The sequence below is a fragment of the Triticum urartu genome, chromosome 4A, assembly GCF_056163025.1.
Source record: "Triticum urartu cultivar PI428250 chromosome 4A, HENAU_Tu73, whole genome shotgun sequence".
NCBI classification, from domain to species: Eukaryota; Viridiplantae; Streptophyta; class Magnoliopsida; order Poales; family Poaceae; genus Triticum; species Triticum urartu.
In genome coordinates, this window is record NC_141876.1 from 313,832,934 (window position 1) to 313,850,088 (window position 17,155).

At 43.3% G+C, this 17,155-nt stretch overlaps 2 protein-coding genes across 2 annotated transcripts; both read left to right on the top strand.

Annotated features, from left to right (window-relative positions):
• Positions 1–802: 802 nt before the first annotated feature.
• On the top strand, positions 803–4,091 carry LOC147975690 (uncharacterized). Its single transcript, XM_087520539.1, has 4 exons — positions 803–848; positions 1,452–3,058; positions 3,159–3,460; positions 3,560–4,091. The coding sequence occupies exons 2-4, from the start codon at positions 2,393–2,395 to the stop codon at positions 4,089–4,091; spliced, it is 1,500 nt and encodes a 499-aa protein (XP_087376665.1). The 5' UTR covers positions 803–848; positions 1,452–2,392.
• A 305-nt stretch (positions 4,092–4,396) lies between these two features.
• LOC147975691 (uncharacterized) lies at positions 4,397–5,022 on the top strand. Its single transcript, XM_087519665.1, has 2 exons — positions 4,397–4,447; positions 4,534–5,022. Exons 1-2 carry the CDS (start codon positions 4,397–4,399, stop codon positions 5,020–5,022), a joined length of 540 nt encoding a protein of 179 aa, XP_087375791.1.
• Positions 5,023–17,155: the final 12,133 nt, after the last annotated feature.

Here is a 17,155-nt window from a genome sequence, read left to right on the forward strand (position 1 = left end):
ATATTTTGAGTTTATATAAATGTTAGATTAATGTCGAATGTTAGATGAATTAGATAGAAAAGTTAAATATATAGTAATGTCAATTGAATATATAGTTAGATATATTAATGTCAAATGTTAGATGAATATATATTTGGCTAGATATAGGTGTTTAATGTTTCACCTATATGAACATAGGAAATGTCATCTGACGACGAAAAAGATTTTATTTTGTGCGAACACTGTGAAGACCAGCGCGGCCTGTGCGACCAAAATTTCCTTGTTGATGGTAGGCGCTTCAGCATCAAGCTGGATGAGACATTCGAAGTTGATACAGTAAGTCACTTTGTCAATTATTATTTGAATGCAAAACTTATGCTTCATTTGCTTCAACTTATAATTTTAAATTGAGTCAATTACACTGTTGGTGTCACAACTTGTCCTAAATGTTCAATTTGGTGCTACAAGTTGTGAGATACGTCAAAGTGGTGAAAAAACTTGGCTCAATCGTTTGCATACGATGCTTTTCTCAGTTTCGTACGAATCAAGCGCTGACTAAGCAAGACAGCGTGGCGCGGGTCCCATTGGCAGTGACCAGAGGCTGTGGGCTGATGCGTTTGGCATGGGTTATCTCAGGAACCCCCTCAGATTTCACGTTTTTGACAAATAAGGCCCCGGGTTGGCTGTATACAGGTGGCCTTTCCTGTCTGCATTATTGACTTGCCTGTTCGACTCCCTCGCCTCGAGCTTTCCTCCTGTCGATCGTTTGAAGGCGGCGGCGGCGGCGATCTGTAGGACACGTTGATCGGCGGCGTCGACGAAGATGGAACCCCGCCGGCGAGCTCCCGGCGAGGCAGCCCCTGTATACAGTGAGCACAGCCCCAACTTTCCCCCTCTGTAGCCCCTGTTTTTTTGTAGGGTTTCCATCGGTTGGTTCACCGGCGACGAATGTTGAGTTTTGTGTTGATTTCATCCGTGGATGCTTTTTAGATGGCATGACGTTAAAATCCCCCCCCCCGGCATTCATCCGTAGTGTCGTTTGTCTCTATGGTTTAGCACGGGTTTAGAAGCCCCTTCTTTTTTGCATGAACAAATCGGATATTAGTTAAAATCTGAGTGCTTCAGTCAAGTCAGTGTATGTGCGCACAACCCTATATTGTATTTGCCAATCTGTACTTAACTGAATTTGTCGCCACTTGTTAGCTGAATCTGTCGACACATGTTAACTGAATTTTTCGACACTGCTTTAACTGAATTTTTCGACACTGCTATAACTGAATTTTTCGACACTGTTTTAACTGAATATTTGAGCAGGTTAACTGTAAATAACATGTGCATCTTTAATTGAATACTTGACAGGGCTTGTTGTCTGGTCTGTTAATTGAAAACTAGATATTTGCATTGCCTTGTTGAACAGAATTATAATTGTAATGAACTGTTCTTTGTCATCTGAATATGTTTATGCATTGTAGGTGATTTTGATGAATTGTTCACTGTTGAGATTCATCACAAGAGATTTTTCTGTGGAGCTGGCAGCAACAGGACATACATGGACTATCAAGTTGATTGGTTTGATAGCTGTGATAGTGACACATGGTCTATATTGTGGATTGAAGATTTTCTTAAGCAGCTGGGGTATGACAGAGATAGTGGACAACATGAAGTGTTTTGGTGTCAGCCTGGAAGGACACTTAGTGAAGGAATGAAAGAAATGAAATGTGATGCTGACAGCCTTGCAATGATAGCAGCTAGTACACAACACAAGAACTTATTGCTGATCATAGACCATGGAGATACACTGAACAATTTGGTACGAGATGATGTTGTAGTTCAAGGGGTTCCTGAATTTCCAAAGGTCATAACTCCAAGGAAAGACAAGGGAAAAGAACAAGCCACCTCACCTAAGGTTGCAACTGTGAGAAGTAAGAGGAGGTCAAGGGGATTGTTTTTTGAAGGATCATCCTCGGGATGTGCTGATGATGATGTTGACGAAGAAGACGTAGAACCTGCAGTAGATTCTGAGACCGATGAGGAATTTTTTGACAGTGACTATGATGTAGAGGATGGGGATGATGATTTATTTGAAGATCATGTAGAAAAAGAAGTGGATGATCACAGAGAAAGAGTTACAACATGTGACTATGAAACAGAGCTAGCAGAGGATGCTCTAGATGACCCTCACATCTTGTTATCCAAAGAAGAGAGGGGCAAGTTGAAGTACCATTTCAAAGGTTTCAATCCAGAGACAGATCTGAATGCTCCTGTATTTAAGTTAGGAATGGTGTTTGGTAGTGTGCAGGAGCTCATACATGCTATAACTTCTTAGAGCATAAGAAACAGAGTTGCAATAAAAAAGACAAGAAACACAAGCACTACAGTTGAAGCAATATACAGTAATGCTTGCCCATGGTACATGAAAGCAGTGAAGGACAGCAGGAAAAACTGCTTCATTATAAAGAAGTATTGTGATGAGCACATTTGCCCTAAGTCATGGAACCTTAAAGGTCTAACTGCTCCATTTTTAACCAAAAAATTTAGAGATGAGTTCAGGGACAATGAGAAGATGCCTTTGAAGAAATTTGAGGAGAAGGTTCAGCAAGAGTACAATCTCATACCAAGTAGGACCAAATTAGGAAGAGCTAGAAGAGATTCAGTGAAGCAGATTAGAGGTGAAGATGATGACCAGTTCAAGCACTTGTGGGATTATGGAGAGGAGTTGAGGACCACAAACCCTGGCAGCAATTTTTACCTATGCACAAAGGAAATTTTTGATGACAAGACTAAGCAGACAAGAGGACACTTTTCAACTCTATACTGGTCATTGGATGCTTGCAAGAGAGGATGGCTATTGGGAGGCAGACCCATCATATTTGTAGATGGATGTCACATTAAGACCAGGTACAAAGGAAATTTTCTAACAGCTGTGGGTATTGACCCTAATGATTGCATCTACCCCCTAGCATTTGGGATTGTGGAAGTTGAGTCTACTAGCAGCTGGGAGTGGTTTTTGGCAAGCCTAAAGGATGATCTAAACATTTGTAACACCTCTCCTTACACAATAATGAGTGACAAGCAGAAGGTATACTCCTGAGATGGTTCACTTTACATGTACTTTTATTAATTTAGAAGTGTGTAAACCATATATTGATCTGATAGTCAATCTTGTATGTGATGTTCAGGGTCTCATTGCAGCAGTAGCAAAGGTTTGGCCAGATGCTGAACACAGGTTCTGTGTCAGGCATATGTACCAGAATTTCCATAAGCTACACAAGGGGGAACAGTTAAAGAACAATCTTTGGGCAATTGCAAGAGCCACAAACAATCCTACATACATGAAAGCTATGGAAAAGATGTTAGCCGACAGTGTGGGTGCATACAAATGGGTAGAGAAATGGCCTCCAAAGACATGGATTAAAGCCTTTTTTAACCCTTTTCCAAAATGTGACATTCTACTGAATAACATGTCTGAAGTATTTAATAGGTTAGCTTCTAATTTAGTATTGTGCTTCAATAGTAATTTTGCAATATTCCTTTTTCAGTTTCTATTGTACTGCATTGACATGTTTTTTTCTTATGGCAGTTGGATATTGCCAGCAAGAGAATTACCAATTTTATCTATGGTGGATAACATAAACAACAAGATAACAGCACGGATTTACAACAAGCAGAAGGAAGTGGCCCTAGATAGGAAATGGAGTGGTAGATTGTGCCCTAAGATTAAGAAAAAACTTGACAAATTTACTGACTGGGCTGCTAATTGCATGGTATTTGGAGCTGGCCAGAAGGTTTTCAAAGTTGTGTCAATGAACCATTCTTACATTGTGGACTTGAATCTGGAAACATGTGACTGCAAAAGATGGGACTTGTCCAGAATTCCATGTCACCATGCAATAGCTTGTGCTAGAGAGGAGAAAATAGATCCTGCAACTCTAGTACATGAATGCTACTTTGTGGATACTTACAAAAAAGCTTATGGATTTAACATAAAGCCAGTGAGAGATAAGGAGCATTGGAGAAAGATGTATGGAGTTGATGTATATCCACCTGTGTACACTAAGGTCATGGGAGACCAAGGAAGAATAGGAAGAAAGATCCAGAGGAGAAGCAGATGAAAGATGGAGGGAAGAGGCTATCAAAGCATGGTGTGTCCATGCATTGCTCTTTATGTGGAAGAGAAGATCACAATAAGAAAGGGCACAACAAGTGGGAGGAGAACAATAGAGATGCACCTCAGCCTACAGAAGATGATGGAGATGATGATGATGCAGAGTATTATGACGATCCTTCGATCATTTCAGTAAGATGGAAGCAACTAAAATTACTATAATGTTTTCTAAATTTTACTCCCTGCCTCGTAGCATTGACACTTTGTTTGCACTCTTTTCAGAACATAATGCCACATACAGTGCACCCACACATGGATCCTACTCAAACACCAGGGTCAATGGTGTTTCTCATGCAACAAATGGTAAGGATTTTTTTCTACCAAACATTATATTCTGATTTCACCATGCAAAACTCTATCTGAAAATTGATGCATTGTTTCATACTTAGGAGAGGAGAGCATATGTGCCAGTAATGGATCATGGACCTCTTCCAGAATCAGCTTTTGTTGCAAATGCTAGAGATAGCATACCCCCTCCCAGGGTTACCACAACAATGGCAACAGGCAGGGTTAGAAGAAGAGGGGTGACAGAAGACATTCCTGAAGATGTCCCTGAAGCAAGCTACCAGGCAGCTGGAAATGCAAGAGGGAGAAAGAGGAGAGCAATTGGAAGAGACAGGGGAAATGTCACGAGAGTAGGCAGAGCACCTGTGAGAGGAAATGGGAGAGGGATTGGGATAGCTAGTGGGAGAGGGACTTGGAGAGGTCGTGCCAGCGGGACTGGGAGAGGTCACACAGGAGGTAGAACAGGAGGAGCTGGGCTGTGGAACATCATGTTTCCACCAGATGAACCTAGATCATATGTGCGAGCCGAGGAGGTCCCAGTGACACAAAATGCACCACAAGAGGAGTGGCTTGATGATTTCCAGACCTTATAGAGCAAGCTGCATATCAAATTAGTTCATGAATGAACTGGAAAAAAATGCAATCAAGTTCATGTATGAACTTTTGTTCTTTGGATTGTTAGAACTAAATTAGCCCTTTGCTTAAGTTGAAACATGTTAGGAGCTGAACATATCTTTTGGTAGGATGCTCAAATGAATATGATGCTATCATCTCTAAATTAGTTCATGTATGACTTCTCTGAAGATGATATGATGCTATCCTTTGCACTATGATTATTGTGAAGATGATATGATGTTATCCTGTGCTCTATGATTTCCATGAAACTATTTTCTTTTCTGAAATTTTACTTCATTTCATATAGAAATGCTTCCTGTGGAGTTTTTGATATGATGCTATATTCTGCTCTATGATTTCTGTAAAACTGTTGTGCAAATTCTATTTAGAACAATTTTAATAGTATGAGAAATAAAAATGTGGAGTTTTTGATATGATGCTATATTCTGCTTTATGATTTCCGTGAAACTGTTATGCAGAAACCTTGCTATGCAAATTCTATTTAGAACAATTTTAACAGTATGAGAAATAAAATTAAAAAAATGATGGTTCTGGGACTCGAACCAAGAATCTGTAGGTGGTACTGTTTTGTCCATAGCTAGTGGGCTATTGTGCAAGTTATGTTCAACTTTGAAAGCTCTCTTTTGTTGTTTGTCTGACAGTTATAAGGAAAGGCCACCTGTGTACAGCCAACCCGGGGCCTTATTTGTCAAAAACGTGAAATCTGAGGGGGTTTCTGAGATAACCCATGCCAAACGCATCAGCCCACAGCCTCTGGTCACTGCCAATGGGACCCGCGCCATGCTGTCTTGCTTAGTCAGCGCTTGATTCGTACGAAACTGAGAAAAGCACCGTATGCGAACGATTGAGCCAAGTTTTTTCACCACTTTGATGTATCTCACAACTTGTAGCACCAAATTGAACATTCAGGACAAGTTGTGACACCAACAGTGTAATTGACTCTTTTAAATTTTCACTATTCTACTAGCGCATCCCCTGCCATGCAAGAATTTTTGTCTTAGATAAGATAAGTTTTAGTGCTATAGATGATATGGAGGTAAAGAGAGTTTACTTGAAGACGGAGCATGGGTATACTTTCAACGTCAAATTATATAATGGAGACACATACACCCATTTTGAATGCAAAACTTGGCAAGCACTATGCAAGGCTTATGCATTTGAGCCTGATATGGTTATCACCTTTGATATTCGTCCGGAAGATGATATTGAAGGTAATATAGACATCTGGGTCGATGTGCAAACGCCTCCAGTTCTACCATTTGGTGAGTTTTTCTCAACCATGCATGCATATGTTTATGTCTTTCATACAGTTTATTCAAAAATAGTTGACAACTAATTTGTATTGTCAGCTTATTTCGGTTCAAGCAAACATGTCCGGCGCTTGGTAGACAGGACCTACTACTGCCCCGGGGCTCAACTAAACTGCGAGGAGATAAGTCATTATGTTTCATGGCTTGAGGATCTTAATACTGTCAAGACAAATTTTTTTCCTAAACTTAGAAATGTTAGTACTCAAAACGTGCGACCAATGGTGATCGTATTGAACTACGGTCACATCTATAATCAAAAGATGGTAAGATTTTAAATATTTGTCCTTAATTAGTGCATCTTTTGCATACATTATTTTTGAAGCTAAACTTTCATTGCTTAGTATATTAATTACTATACGATGTTGTTCAACAGGGACTTCCGATGACAGTTGTGCCTCAGTGGATCGAGACAAAAGGTCGCATGTCAATGGTTAGCTTACGACCAAGATTTCCTACATTGCACATGAGTGCATTCAGGATTTCTGAAAGCGAAGAATGCTTAATAGTGAAAGATTGGAGCAAAATTGTTAACGATCGCAGAGAAGTACTAGGGGGCAGTAAGGAGAAGCGTAACCCAAGATTAGGAGACAGATTCATTTGCATGCTCCAGTATGATGAATCAGGAGAGCTATACATGTTCTATGCTATTCTACCTGAGAGGGAGCAGCAGGATCAGTAGCTACTAGTTCATGCTCTTAATTAGTACTTGTCTCATGTCCGTGTCCTGAACTTCGATCTTGGTGACGATTATGTTGAACTTGATGATATCTTTGCTTCTGTTACAAAGTGAATGTTTCCTCTTTAAGCTAGCCAGCGTTGATGATGATTAGATAGCTAGCGCGGTAATGACTATGATGATTAAATAGTGGTAATTAGACGACTACGATGATTTTTAGCTAGCTAGAGTTTATTTATTTATTAATATGCGATGATGATGATGATGATGACGACTACAACTCATTATAACGTAAAACAATCCTAAATTAAATTGATAACACAAATTTAATTGAAAAATACAAAATAAAACAAAAACCCACAACCATTTAGTACCGGTTGGTGTTACCAACCGGTACTAAAGGGCTCCCGGCCCCCGGAGCTGGCTCATGCCACGTGGTTCCCCTTTAGCACCGGTTCGTGCTGAACCGGTACTAAAGGGGGGGGGCTTTAGTGCCGAAAGGTTAGTGCCGGTTCCATAACCGGCACTAAAGGCCCTTACAAACCGGTACTAATGGCCCGTTTTCTACTAGTGTGTTGTTTTGAATCTCCTGGTGGGTACATCTAAATTATGCTTGGGCACACTTATATTACATCCAATATTATGTGTACTCATTTGATCTAAGGTTATTTTTAATAACTTTAATCTTCAGGTGCTTTGTCGCGAATGAATCGATGAACCGGCAGTTCAACCAGTGACTGCCACAACGGTTTTTAAAATTTCTATAGCCATGGAGGAAGAACACGACATAGTTTGTTGCCGGAAACATGCCCAAGTTCATGATAGAGATGAAGAAGGTGGACGGTTCAACATCTTGTAAATTCGTTTGCAGTTAATTATTTGGAAATTGAAAAAAAAACTTTTGGATTAGTTATTAAACTCAGAACACATACACAACTTCTCTTCCATCCGGTGATAGTATAAGTGGAAGGATGCGCCATCGAAGGACATGACTATGAATTTCTCAATTCTATACTAAATGGTCCACACACCAACAATCCATTCTTTAAATGTAGACACAAAGAATTTGTTGTTTTTAACAGAAGGACATTCTTCAAATTGTTTTTGCTTTAAAAAATGTTCACCATTTTAATATTCAATATTTCCAAAAAGGTATCAGAATGTTTCAAAAAATGGATGCATTTAAAAATGTTCTTATTTAAAAAAAAATCTAATTTCTTTTAAAAAGCATGTATTAAAAAATGTCAGTCTTAAAAAACCATTTTATAAAAAAGAAAATATTAATATATTTTCAAGAAGTAAAAAATAAAATCAATGTTGCGTAATTGCACACACAAAGCAGATTTTGTGTTTTTTGGCCCGTTGCAACGCATGGGCATTTGTACTAGTTAGACCTATAACCAGTGCGCAAACTGCATATCAATATATCTACCCCACATAAGTATGTGAATTGTTTCAAACAACATATTAGGAAAGTATTTATGCTACGTTGTCATGATACTGGGACGTTCTGGTAGATGGTCTTGACGTTAATTCAAGCCATGAAAATGTACTTTAATTTCCTTGTCATCAATTCCTGCAAATCACTTTGTCTCTGTCAACATAGCAGATCATCATTAGACACTAAATCCTTCAATGGAGCTTGCAAAATGCTTGCATTAGATCCCTCATTAGACACTATATGTTCATCACCAGGATGATGTAAAATGGTTGCATCAAATCCTTCATTAGCAGTCTGTTCATTAGACACTTCAGGCTCAAGAACAACATGAGCTTGTATGTTTGCACTAGAAACTTGACTAGACACATCAGGTTCAGTTAGTTCAGTATTGATTGGGGGAGTTATAAAATAAGCAGAAATTGGTTTTATTTTCTTATTGATTCCCTACATACAAGCATGTTTACAACACCGTCAGGTTTAACTACTGGCTAGAAATTGAACAGTTGAATTAGATATAATCACGGATGTGATGTACATGCTCGTTGCGCATGCTGCTCTTGCAAGATGCAATTGTCCGTTTGCGCAAGCTCGATGCGATGCCCGTGCTGCCGCTGCTGCCTCCCACGCAGGCTACACCCAGGGTTGTATCTTTATCTTCTTGACCTTCCATTCGCTTGAAGCCCGGTGACCGGCATCCAACGAGGGCGCGAGGAAGTGCTGTGTCGGTCTGTCCAGCGGCGGCTAGGTTAGGAGCGAACCAGACTAGAGACTGGGGCGAATGAATTGGGATTTTTCCTGCTGCCGATCGATGTGGGAGGCGCTCGTTTGGGCCACAAGCGTCCTATAGGGCCTGCCTTGCACTTACGTTATTGGCCCATCCAAATTGAAACATTTTTCTTCATTTTTTACATTGCCTGCTCGTGCGCTGGGACGAACAAAACTAGCCTAGGCCAACCTGGATGACTCAAACTAGGTGCACACTTTCTAGCCACCCGAGGCGGCCGCCCATAGAAGCCCCTACGGTGGCGTTGCCCCTTTTTGTGTGTATGATTGTGGTAGTGATAAATATTCCAGTGGCGCTTTTGATAGCCACATAATGGTTGCACTACTAGGGAAAACCTTATACAAAAAATCTTACCAGTAGCACCTGTTAAAAGAAAGCGTTACTGCTACTTACCCGTAGCGCGTGCACATGAACCGCGCTACAGATACTGGTGTAGCAGTAGCGCTTCTTCAGGAGAAAGCACTAATACTAAAATTCCCACTACGAAGCCGGTAGGCTACGAATAGTAGTAGCGATCTTGGCAAACCGTGCTACCGCTAAGCTTATTATAGCAACACGTTTTTTGTAGAACACGCTACTGGTAATGAAAATAAAATAAAATGAAAAACAAATAGAAAAGTAAATGTAAATGAAAGAAATAGAAAAGGTATAAAGGAAAAAAATGTAAATAAAATTAAAATAAAAAGAAAATTAAAGGAGAAAGGCATAGTAGTGGCGTCTGTTCAGAACGGGCACTATAGATAATATAGCAGCATCGTGTTTTGTAGACCCCCGCTATAGAATGGGAAAAGGAAATACGAAAAGAAAAGGAAATAAATAGCTATAGTAGTAGCGCGTTTTGCAACAAGAACTATAGCTAACTTAGCTATAACCCTTTTCCTACCAGCGCTACCGCTATGTTTGACATAACCCCCGTGCAGTTTCTCTACCCCCCCCCATTTCTCCCCAAATCCCTCGCCCCACTTCGGCGTCGTCTCCCCACTTCACCGTCGCCCCAGTTCGCCGCCATCTCCCCACTTCGCCGCCATCTCTTGCCGATGTCGACGCCCCCGGAGCCACCAGAGCCGCTTGCCGTCGATGCCACGGGAGCCGCCGCCAATTCCACCGGAGCCGCGCGGTCTCATCAACGCCAGCGCAGCCGCCCTCGCCACCACTGGAGCCACCCTCGACGCCCCTGCCTCCCTCGCCACCATTGCCTCCCTCGCCACCACCTGAGCCATCCTCTGTAAGCCCCCACCCCTCCTCTCTGTCTCATGCATAGCACAAACATTGGACAGAGAACTAGATAGATAGGTTAACTAGTTCAATTAGGTTAATTATCTAGGTAAACTAGGTTAACTAGCTAGGTTAATTAGGTTCATTAGGTTCATTAGGTCAACAAGCTAGGTTAGAGAAAAAAACTAGTTGAGATCAACAATTAAGTTAGGGCAATAGGTTTAACTAGGGCAGTAGGGTTTAGAGCAAAAATTATTTGGACTATGGACCTGAATCTGGTCCAAATTACATTCAAATGAAATTTGAATTATTTGAACTATGGAATTTTGGTGAGGTCATAAGGGTTAGAGAAAATGGAGTTCCTTTGCAATTTGGGTTCTGTCCTAGGCAGAGAAGGGTTAGAGAAAATAATGTGTTTGTGTGAGAGAGAGGAATAGCTAGAACCGAATTTGGGTTCTTTCCTAGGTAGAGAAGTGTTTAGTGAGGTCATCTTGCAAAGTTTTTTGATTTTTGAAAAGACCACCATTTTTTGAGGAAAAGAATTTAGGCAAGTTTTATTTTAAAGATGATCCCTTCCTAGACTTTTAGCTTTAAACAAAAAACAAAAGCATTTAGCTAAAAATAAAAAAGAGTAGCTATGGCATTTAGCTATAAACAAAAAACAGAATTGATGTTATATGATATATGTCATTGATGTTCAGTTCCATATTCAATTATTGGCCTTTTATTGTTTGCAGGTAATGATTCCGAGTGGCCTATGTTTTGCTGTACTGTTGATTCGCTTCCGTTCTGGCAAATTTCAGGTACTCTATTTGTCCAATTTGTAGGAAAGGTCATGCCGAAATTTTCTATGAATTTCAGCATGACTTGTGCTACAAACTAGGACATATCGAGTGCCCAGGATTTGCAGCAATGGGAATGAATCAACATTCCTGCAAAACATTGGTCTTTTTTATGTCATTATTCATTTTATTAGGACTAGAATTAATTGACTAGATTTAATCGTAGGAAACATGACTAGCAATGATGAAGCACAGGGTTCTGGTGATTCCAACGTCTACGCGGCGGCGAACACCTATTTGAACATTCTCGATGGGAAACGGTTATTGCAGGGCCCACCTATCACATCCGAGACTAAGACCGACATCGTGACCGGCACTGATAAAGGAGCTGAGACTGACACCGGCGCCGAGACTGGCGAAGCCGGTATAGAATCAAAACCGAAGAGGCAACAATGCCCAAACCAGCTCATCACTAATAGACTGGTGGTCATAGAGGTGGATGATGGCAATTTTGAACCAAAAGAGCCTGCGGAAGCGTGCGCGTGCTATGACAATCAAATAGGCTGCATCCTACGGGCAACCGCCACCATCAATGATGCGAAACTAAAGAAGATACTAGATATGAAGCACTCCCTCCTAACGAATCTTCACCAGGAATCCTTGTTCCCGGGAAGGGACGAAATCAAATATAAAAATCCAGATAAAGATCCGGCAATGAAGAAGATAAATAGACGCGCCATGGGCAAGTTTAGCAGCGCGTTGTCCGCCTGGAAAGTAAGGGTGAAATTTCAGATCATCGGCAAAGAGGAACCCTACTCTTAGATTGTAAAGGGTAATCCAACAATTACGAAAGAGCGGTTTGAAATATTCAAGGCGACTTGCATTGCGAAGCTGCCAAAGAAAAGTTGGAGTACATGAAGGGGCTTCAAGAGAGCAACATGGGGTGCCACCACTTCGGAAGCCGTGGTTACACGGGGAAGAGGTCCATATGGGCCAAGCAGGACGCGAAACGTGAAAGTCTGGGCATCCCAGACCCCTTGGCGGAGTTCACCGTCCCGCATGAACCTGACGTCATCAGGGCCTAGTACCATTGGGACACAGTCAAGAAGGTTTTTGAGACGTACGTAGTCACGAGGGAGACTGCTAGTAATTTTTAATTTATCCCCTAATTTTAGCTTCTGATCAATTTAACTGCACCTTTAGTCATATTTGTAAACGATCATTGTTCCTTTTGCAAAAGGAGTAGTACGGGATCACAGCCGAAAGCGACTCGCCATTTGAGGCGTTGGCAAGGCCTAAGTGGGACACCCCATTCAACTGGGCCTTGAACATATTGAAAGGACTCCTGGTGGACACTCGGCCGTTGTATGGATGCATGCGAGGCTTCGAAGACGGCGCCACGTGGAAGAAGTACTACTGTGAGACCACGGAGGAGAGAAAGGAAAGAAGGAGGTTATAAGAAGAAAACATCGACAAGAATGTTGCGATTGCGGTTGATAAGAAATCAACCGAGACAGTCAAAGTAGTGATAGCTGCCGCAAAAGAGGAAATGGTAGCTTCGTATGGTGTGTTGGTTCCGGCTATCGTCCATTGGAGCAGGCAAAATCCAAATAAAGAGGCAACGGACTTTACCCTTTCCAACTTATCTGGGAGCAGCTCGACTAGCGTTGCAACAGCACCTGCTCCCGCACATGCTCCTCCACTGCCTCCCACACCTCCTCCTGCACCGGCTCCCGCACCCGCTCCTGCACCGGCGCCCGCACCAGCTTATACAATACAAAAAAGACACATCCGTGACATTTTGGGCCGAATGATTTTTTTCTGTCATGCTTATGACACTTCTATGACGATAATTGTGACAAAAACCGGTATCATCATAGATGTGGTGGGCTCCTACTTCTATGACAAAAAATCATGATAGAAAATGGGCTTTTTGTCCTAGGCGGGCCGGAGACGCAGCTGCATGACATTCTTTGGGCTGTCCATGATGGATAAAATGGTAGTGGAAGCAAGGGCGAGGAAATTATCGGGGAGTTCGCGGTTACGGTGGGTGGTCGGGGGGCGAGCGATTTGCGTTTCTCTCATACATGTATGCGTGTGTGTGTGAGGCATTGCACTCTAACTGAACCCGAGCGAGGTGTTGGGCTCTAACCGAACCCGAGCGATTGCACTAGCTACGTTACTGAAGCCGAGCGATCAATCCCTTGTTGTTTACTAAACCCGGGTGATTCCTTCGCTACTGCTGCTAAATGATGCTGATCGATGCTGCCTCTGGATGAACAGTGAGTGTTGTTGGGGGGGGGTTGTATGAACAGTTCCCGGTGCGGGGTTGGATGAACAGGACCCTGTGGTAGTAGAGGCCGTTGCCGCTGGATGAACAGGACCCTGATCGAGCCGGTTGTGGGTGGATGAACACGACCCCGCGGACGGCTGGATGAACAGGACCCCGTGGAGGGCTGGTTGAACAATAGCCGGTGGAGGGCTGGATGAACAGTAGCCCGTGGAGGGGTGGTTGAACAGGACCCCATGGAGAGGGCTGGTTGAACAGTAGCCGGTGGAGGAGCGGTGGACGCTGGATGAACAAGAGCCCGAGGATGAACAGTCGCAGGTGAGGTCGACGGTGGATGAACAATAGCCCGTGGAGGCAGTCAACGATGGAGATGAATAGTATCCCATGGAGTCCCTTTTGCGGTACGCCACACCCCCCCCCCGATGAACAGGACCCACGTTTCGACCGTAGCGCTCCAACACAAGTCCGTTTCCTCCATTTTGCGGTATGCCACACCACTCCCGATAAACAAGACCCCGTTTCGACCGTAGGAGGTCCAAGAGAAGTCCGCTTCCTCCATTTTGCGGTATGCCAGACCCCTCCCGATGAACAGGATTCCGTTTTGACCGTGTCCGGTCGAACACAAGGCCGTTTCCCCCATTCTGTGGTACGCCAGGCCTCGTTTCGATCGGCTGTTATGTCCAAGACGATTGGCTCCCAATGAACACGACATGTTTCGTTGCCTCCCGATGAACATGGCACATTCCATTGCCTCCCGATGAACACGACGATGACGCAGTTTTTCCGTTCCCACCTAGCCATGTACACAAGACCTGACCATACGTATGCGCGAGTAGGCGATTGAGACCCCGCCCGTACGTACATACGTGGCCGTATTTACTTTCTTGCACCCTGGCTGTACGTATGTGTGCATGCTACGTGCGTGCCTCTACTACGACTCATGCGCCCCTCTACTATGACACGTGCCCTTCCTTACACATCCACGGTTCATCGCTGCAGCCTGCAGACAGACCGATCGACCAGTATGTACGTACACGTTCACCACCAGAATAACAACGCTACGTACACTTCGACTAGGTGGGTCCCGATTGTCAGGAATTTACTTGCGTGTGAAGATGTAGCTGGTGGGTCCCAGCAGTCAGGGGCGAATCATTTTCCCCGTAATATGGACACACTTCCTTGCATGCGAAGATGTAGCTGGTGGGTCCTAGCAATCAGGGGGGAAACGTTTTTTCCATGAAATACAGTGGCTCGTCCAATGGGTCCCTGCTGTCAAGTGGAGGAATCATTATTTTCCGCATATTAAGGAGGCACTTCCTTGCTGCGGCCGTGGACCCAGCTCTCAGCCTCTCCACGTACAGTACTCTTCCGATGGAAGTCGTTCCTTGACCACGCCGCGCCGAGAGCACCATGGCAGTGGACGACGGCGAGGCCTAGGAAGGGGACGACACGGAGCTGGGGAAGACGCGGCAGTGGATGCTCACGCGGAGAGGAGTATGAGGGTTGACTGGTTCAGCTGCAGTGTGAGGCTATCGTAGCCACAGAATAACAGGGGTGTGGGTGAGTGGAGGGATGGACTGGCCAGCGGTGGGAGTAGTAGGGGGTAGTGAGGCCTCCGCGGCAGCACATCCGGCCACAGGAGGCAGGAGCAGGCGGCACGACCGACGCTACTTTGGGCGGCTGGAGCAAGAAGACCAGAGTTTCAATAAGCACTACGACCGTTGGATGGACATCGTACGGTCACTGGAGCTAGAATCATTCATATTGACTAAGTTGACAAAGCCCTCCATCCCCGTCAACTTAGTAGGCCCACAAGTGAGCCTCCCACTATGCTGGGTCCCAGCTACCAGGGGGGTATTCATTTTTTGTGCGTAATAAGGAGGGTCCAAGCTGTCAGCGCGGGGAACATTTTTTTTTTGCAAAATACAGAGGCCCTTCTGGTGGGTCCCAGCTGTCAGGTGGAGGAATCATTATTTTGCGAGTAATAAGGAGGCATTTCCTTGTGTGCGGCCGTGGACCTAGCTATCAGCCTCTCCACATACCGTCCACTTTCGATGGATATCGTTCGTCGACCACGTTGACCACGCCGCACCGAGAGCACCAGGGCGGTGGATGACGATGAGGCCTAGGAAGGGAATGACACGGAGCCGGGGAAGACGTGGCAGTGGATGCCCATGCTGATGGGAGTATGAGCGCTGACTGGTCGGCTGCGGGGTGTGCGGGTATGTACAGGATGTGCGGGTGGGTAGAGGGATGGCCTGGCGGCAGCACGGCCGGCAAGGGGAGGAGGGAGCAGGCAGTCCCGCCGGTGCTAGTTTGGGCGGCTGGAGCAGGAAGATCAGAGATTGAAGAAGCACGGCGGCCACTGGATGGACATCCAACAATCCCTGCTGCTAGAATTGTGTGTTGACTAACAAAGCTTTGCGTAAACAAGTCAGCCTTGAAATTTGTGGTGTATATAGCCCATTTGCTATTATTTATATAATTTTTACTCATTTTCTGATTCATATGGAATTTATTGCATCCCATATTACATTTTTAGAATTGTTGCCATTTTTTGGTCAGTACCAGGGTTAAAAAATTGAACTAAAAATATGGGAAATTTTGAAAATTCACAAATTTTTGCTGGGGAACAAAATATTCTTAATCCTAAAATTAGTAGCCATACTAAAACAAATTTAAAAATAAATTAGTATGATGTCATGTTTAAATCCAATGAAATATAAAATATCAGTGAAGAACAAAAACAAAAAAAGAAACTAATTTCCCATTTGCTATATTTATTTTGGAATTTTCAACCCCTTTGATATTACTTTTAACAGATACTAACCATACTCTTTGGCCAGGCCAGAATGCATCCCTCCTCATCTTGAAAGATTTGCAGCCCAGTAAGTCGGAGAAAACAAATAGGTGTAGCTTGGGTATTCGTCAAAAAGAAATAGTTGGCTACCTATTTTCCCAAAGAAAAAACTGCTCGGCTGGTCATGTTGTTAGACGGGCCACAGAGACCGCACAACCTAGTTTATAGCCTGCTCCTCCGAACAAATCCTCAGAAAAAAGTTGTGCAATTTTGTCGTTAATTGACTATACGTCTAAAATGATGTGAGTCCCTGATATCAGTAGGGTGGATTAGAGTAAAAATGAGGGGTGCATCTGAGTAGTAAAAGAGGCGGTTTTTTGTGTTCGGGAGTGGACCTGGTGGGTCCGTACTGTCATACTCACAACTACAGTCCTCTCCCGATTCACTATGTTGACAGGGCCGGACGGCGGTGCCGCAGCGAGCGCACTAAGGCAGAGGATAAATTGTTATCGCCAATGTGCTGGGCTGGATTGTACATCCTTATTGAAAAATAAAAATGGACCGGAACTATTTATGACGTTGACTAAGATTTTCATGGGTCCGCTATTTGCAGGAAGAAAATGGTGGGAGAAAGAAGACTGGTCTCTATTTTTGCCTAAGAATAATATGGATTGAATGTAACAACACTATCATAGGAAACAATATCCTCCTGTTAAATCGTAAATTTAAAGAACTGGTGCATGAGCATTTAGCTTTATTTATTTATATGTTTATTTATTTACTTATTTATGT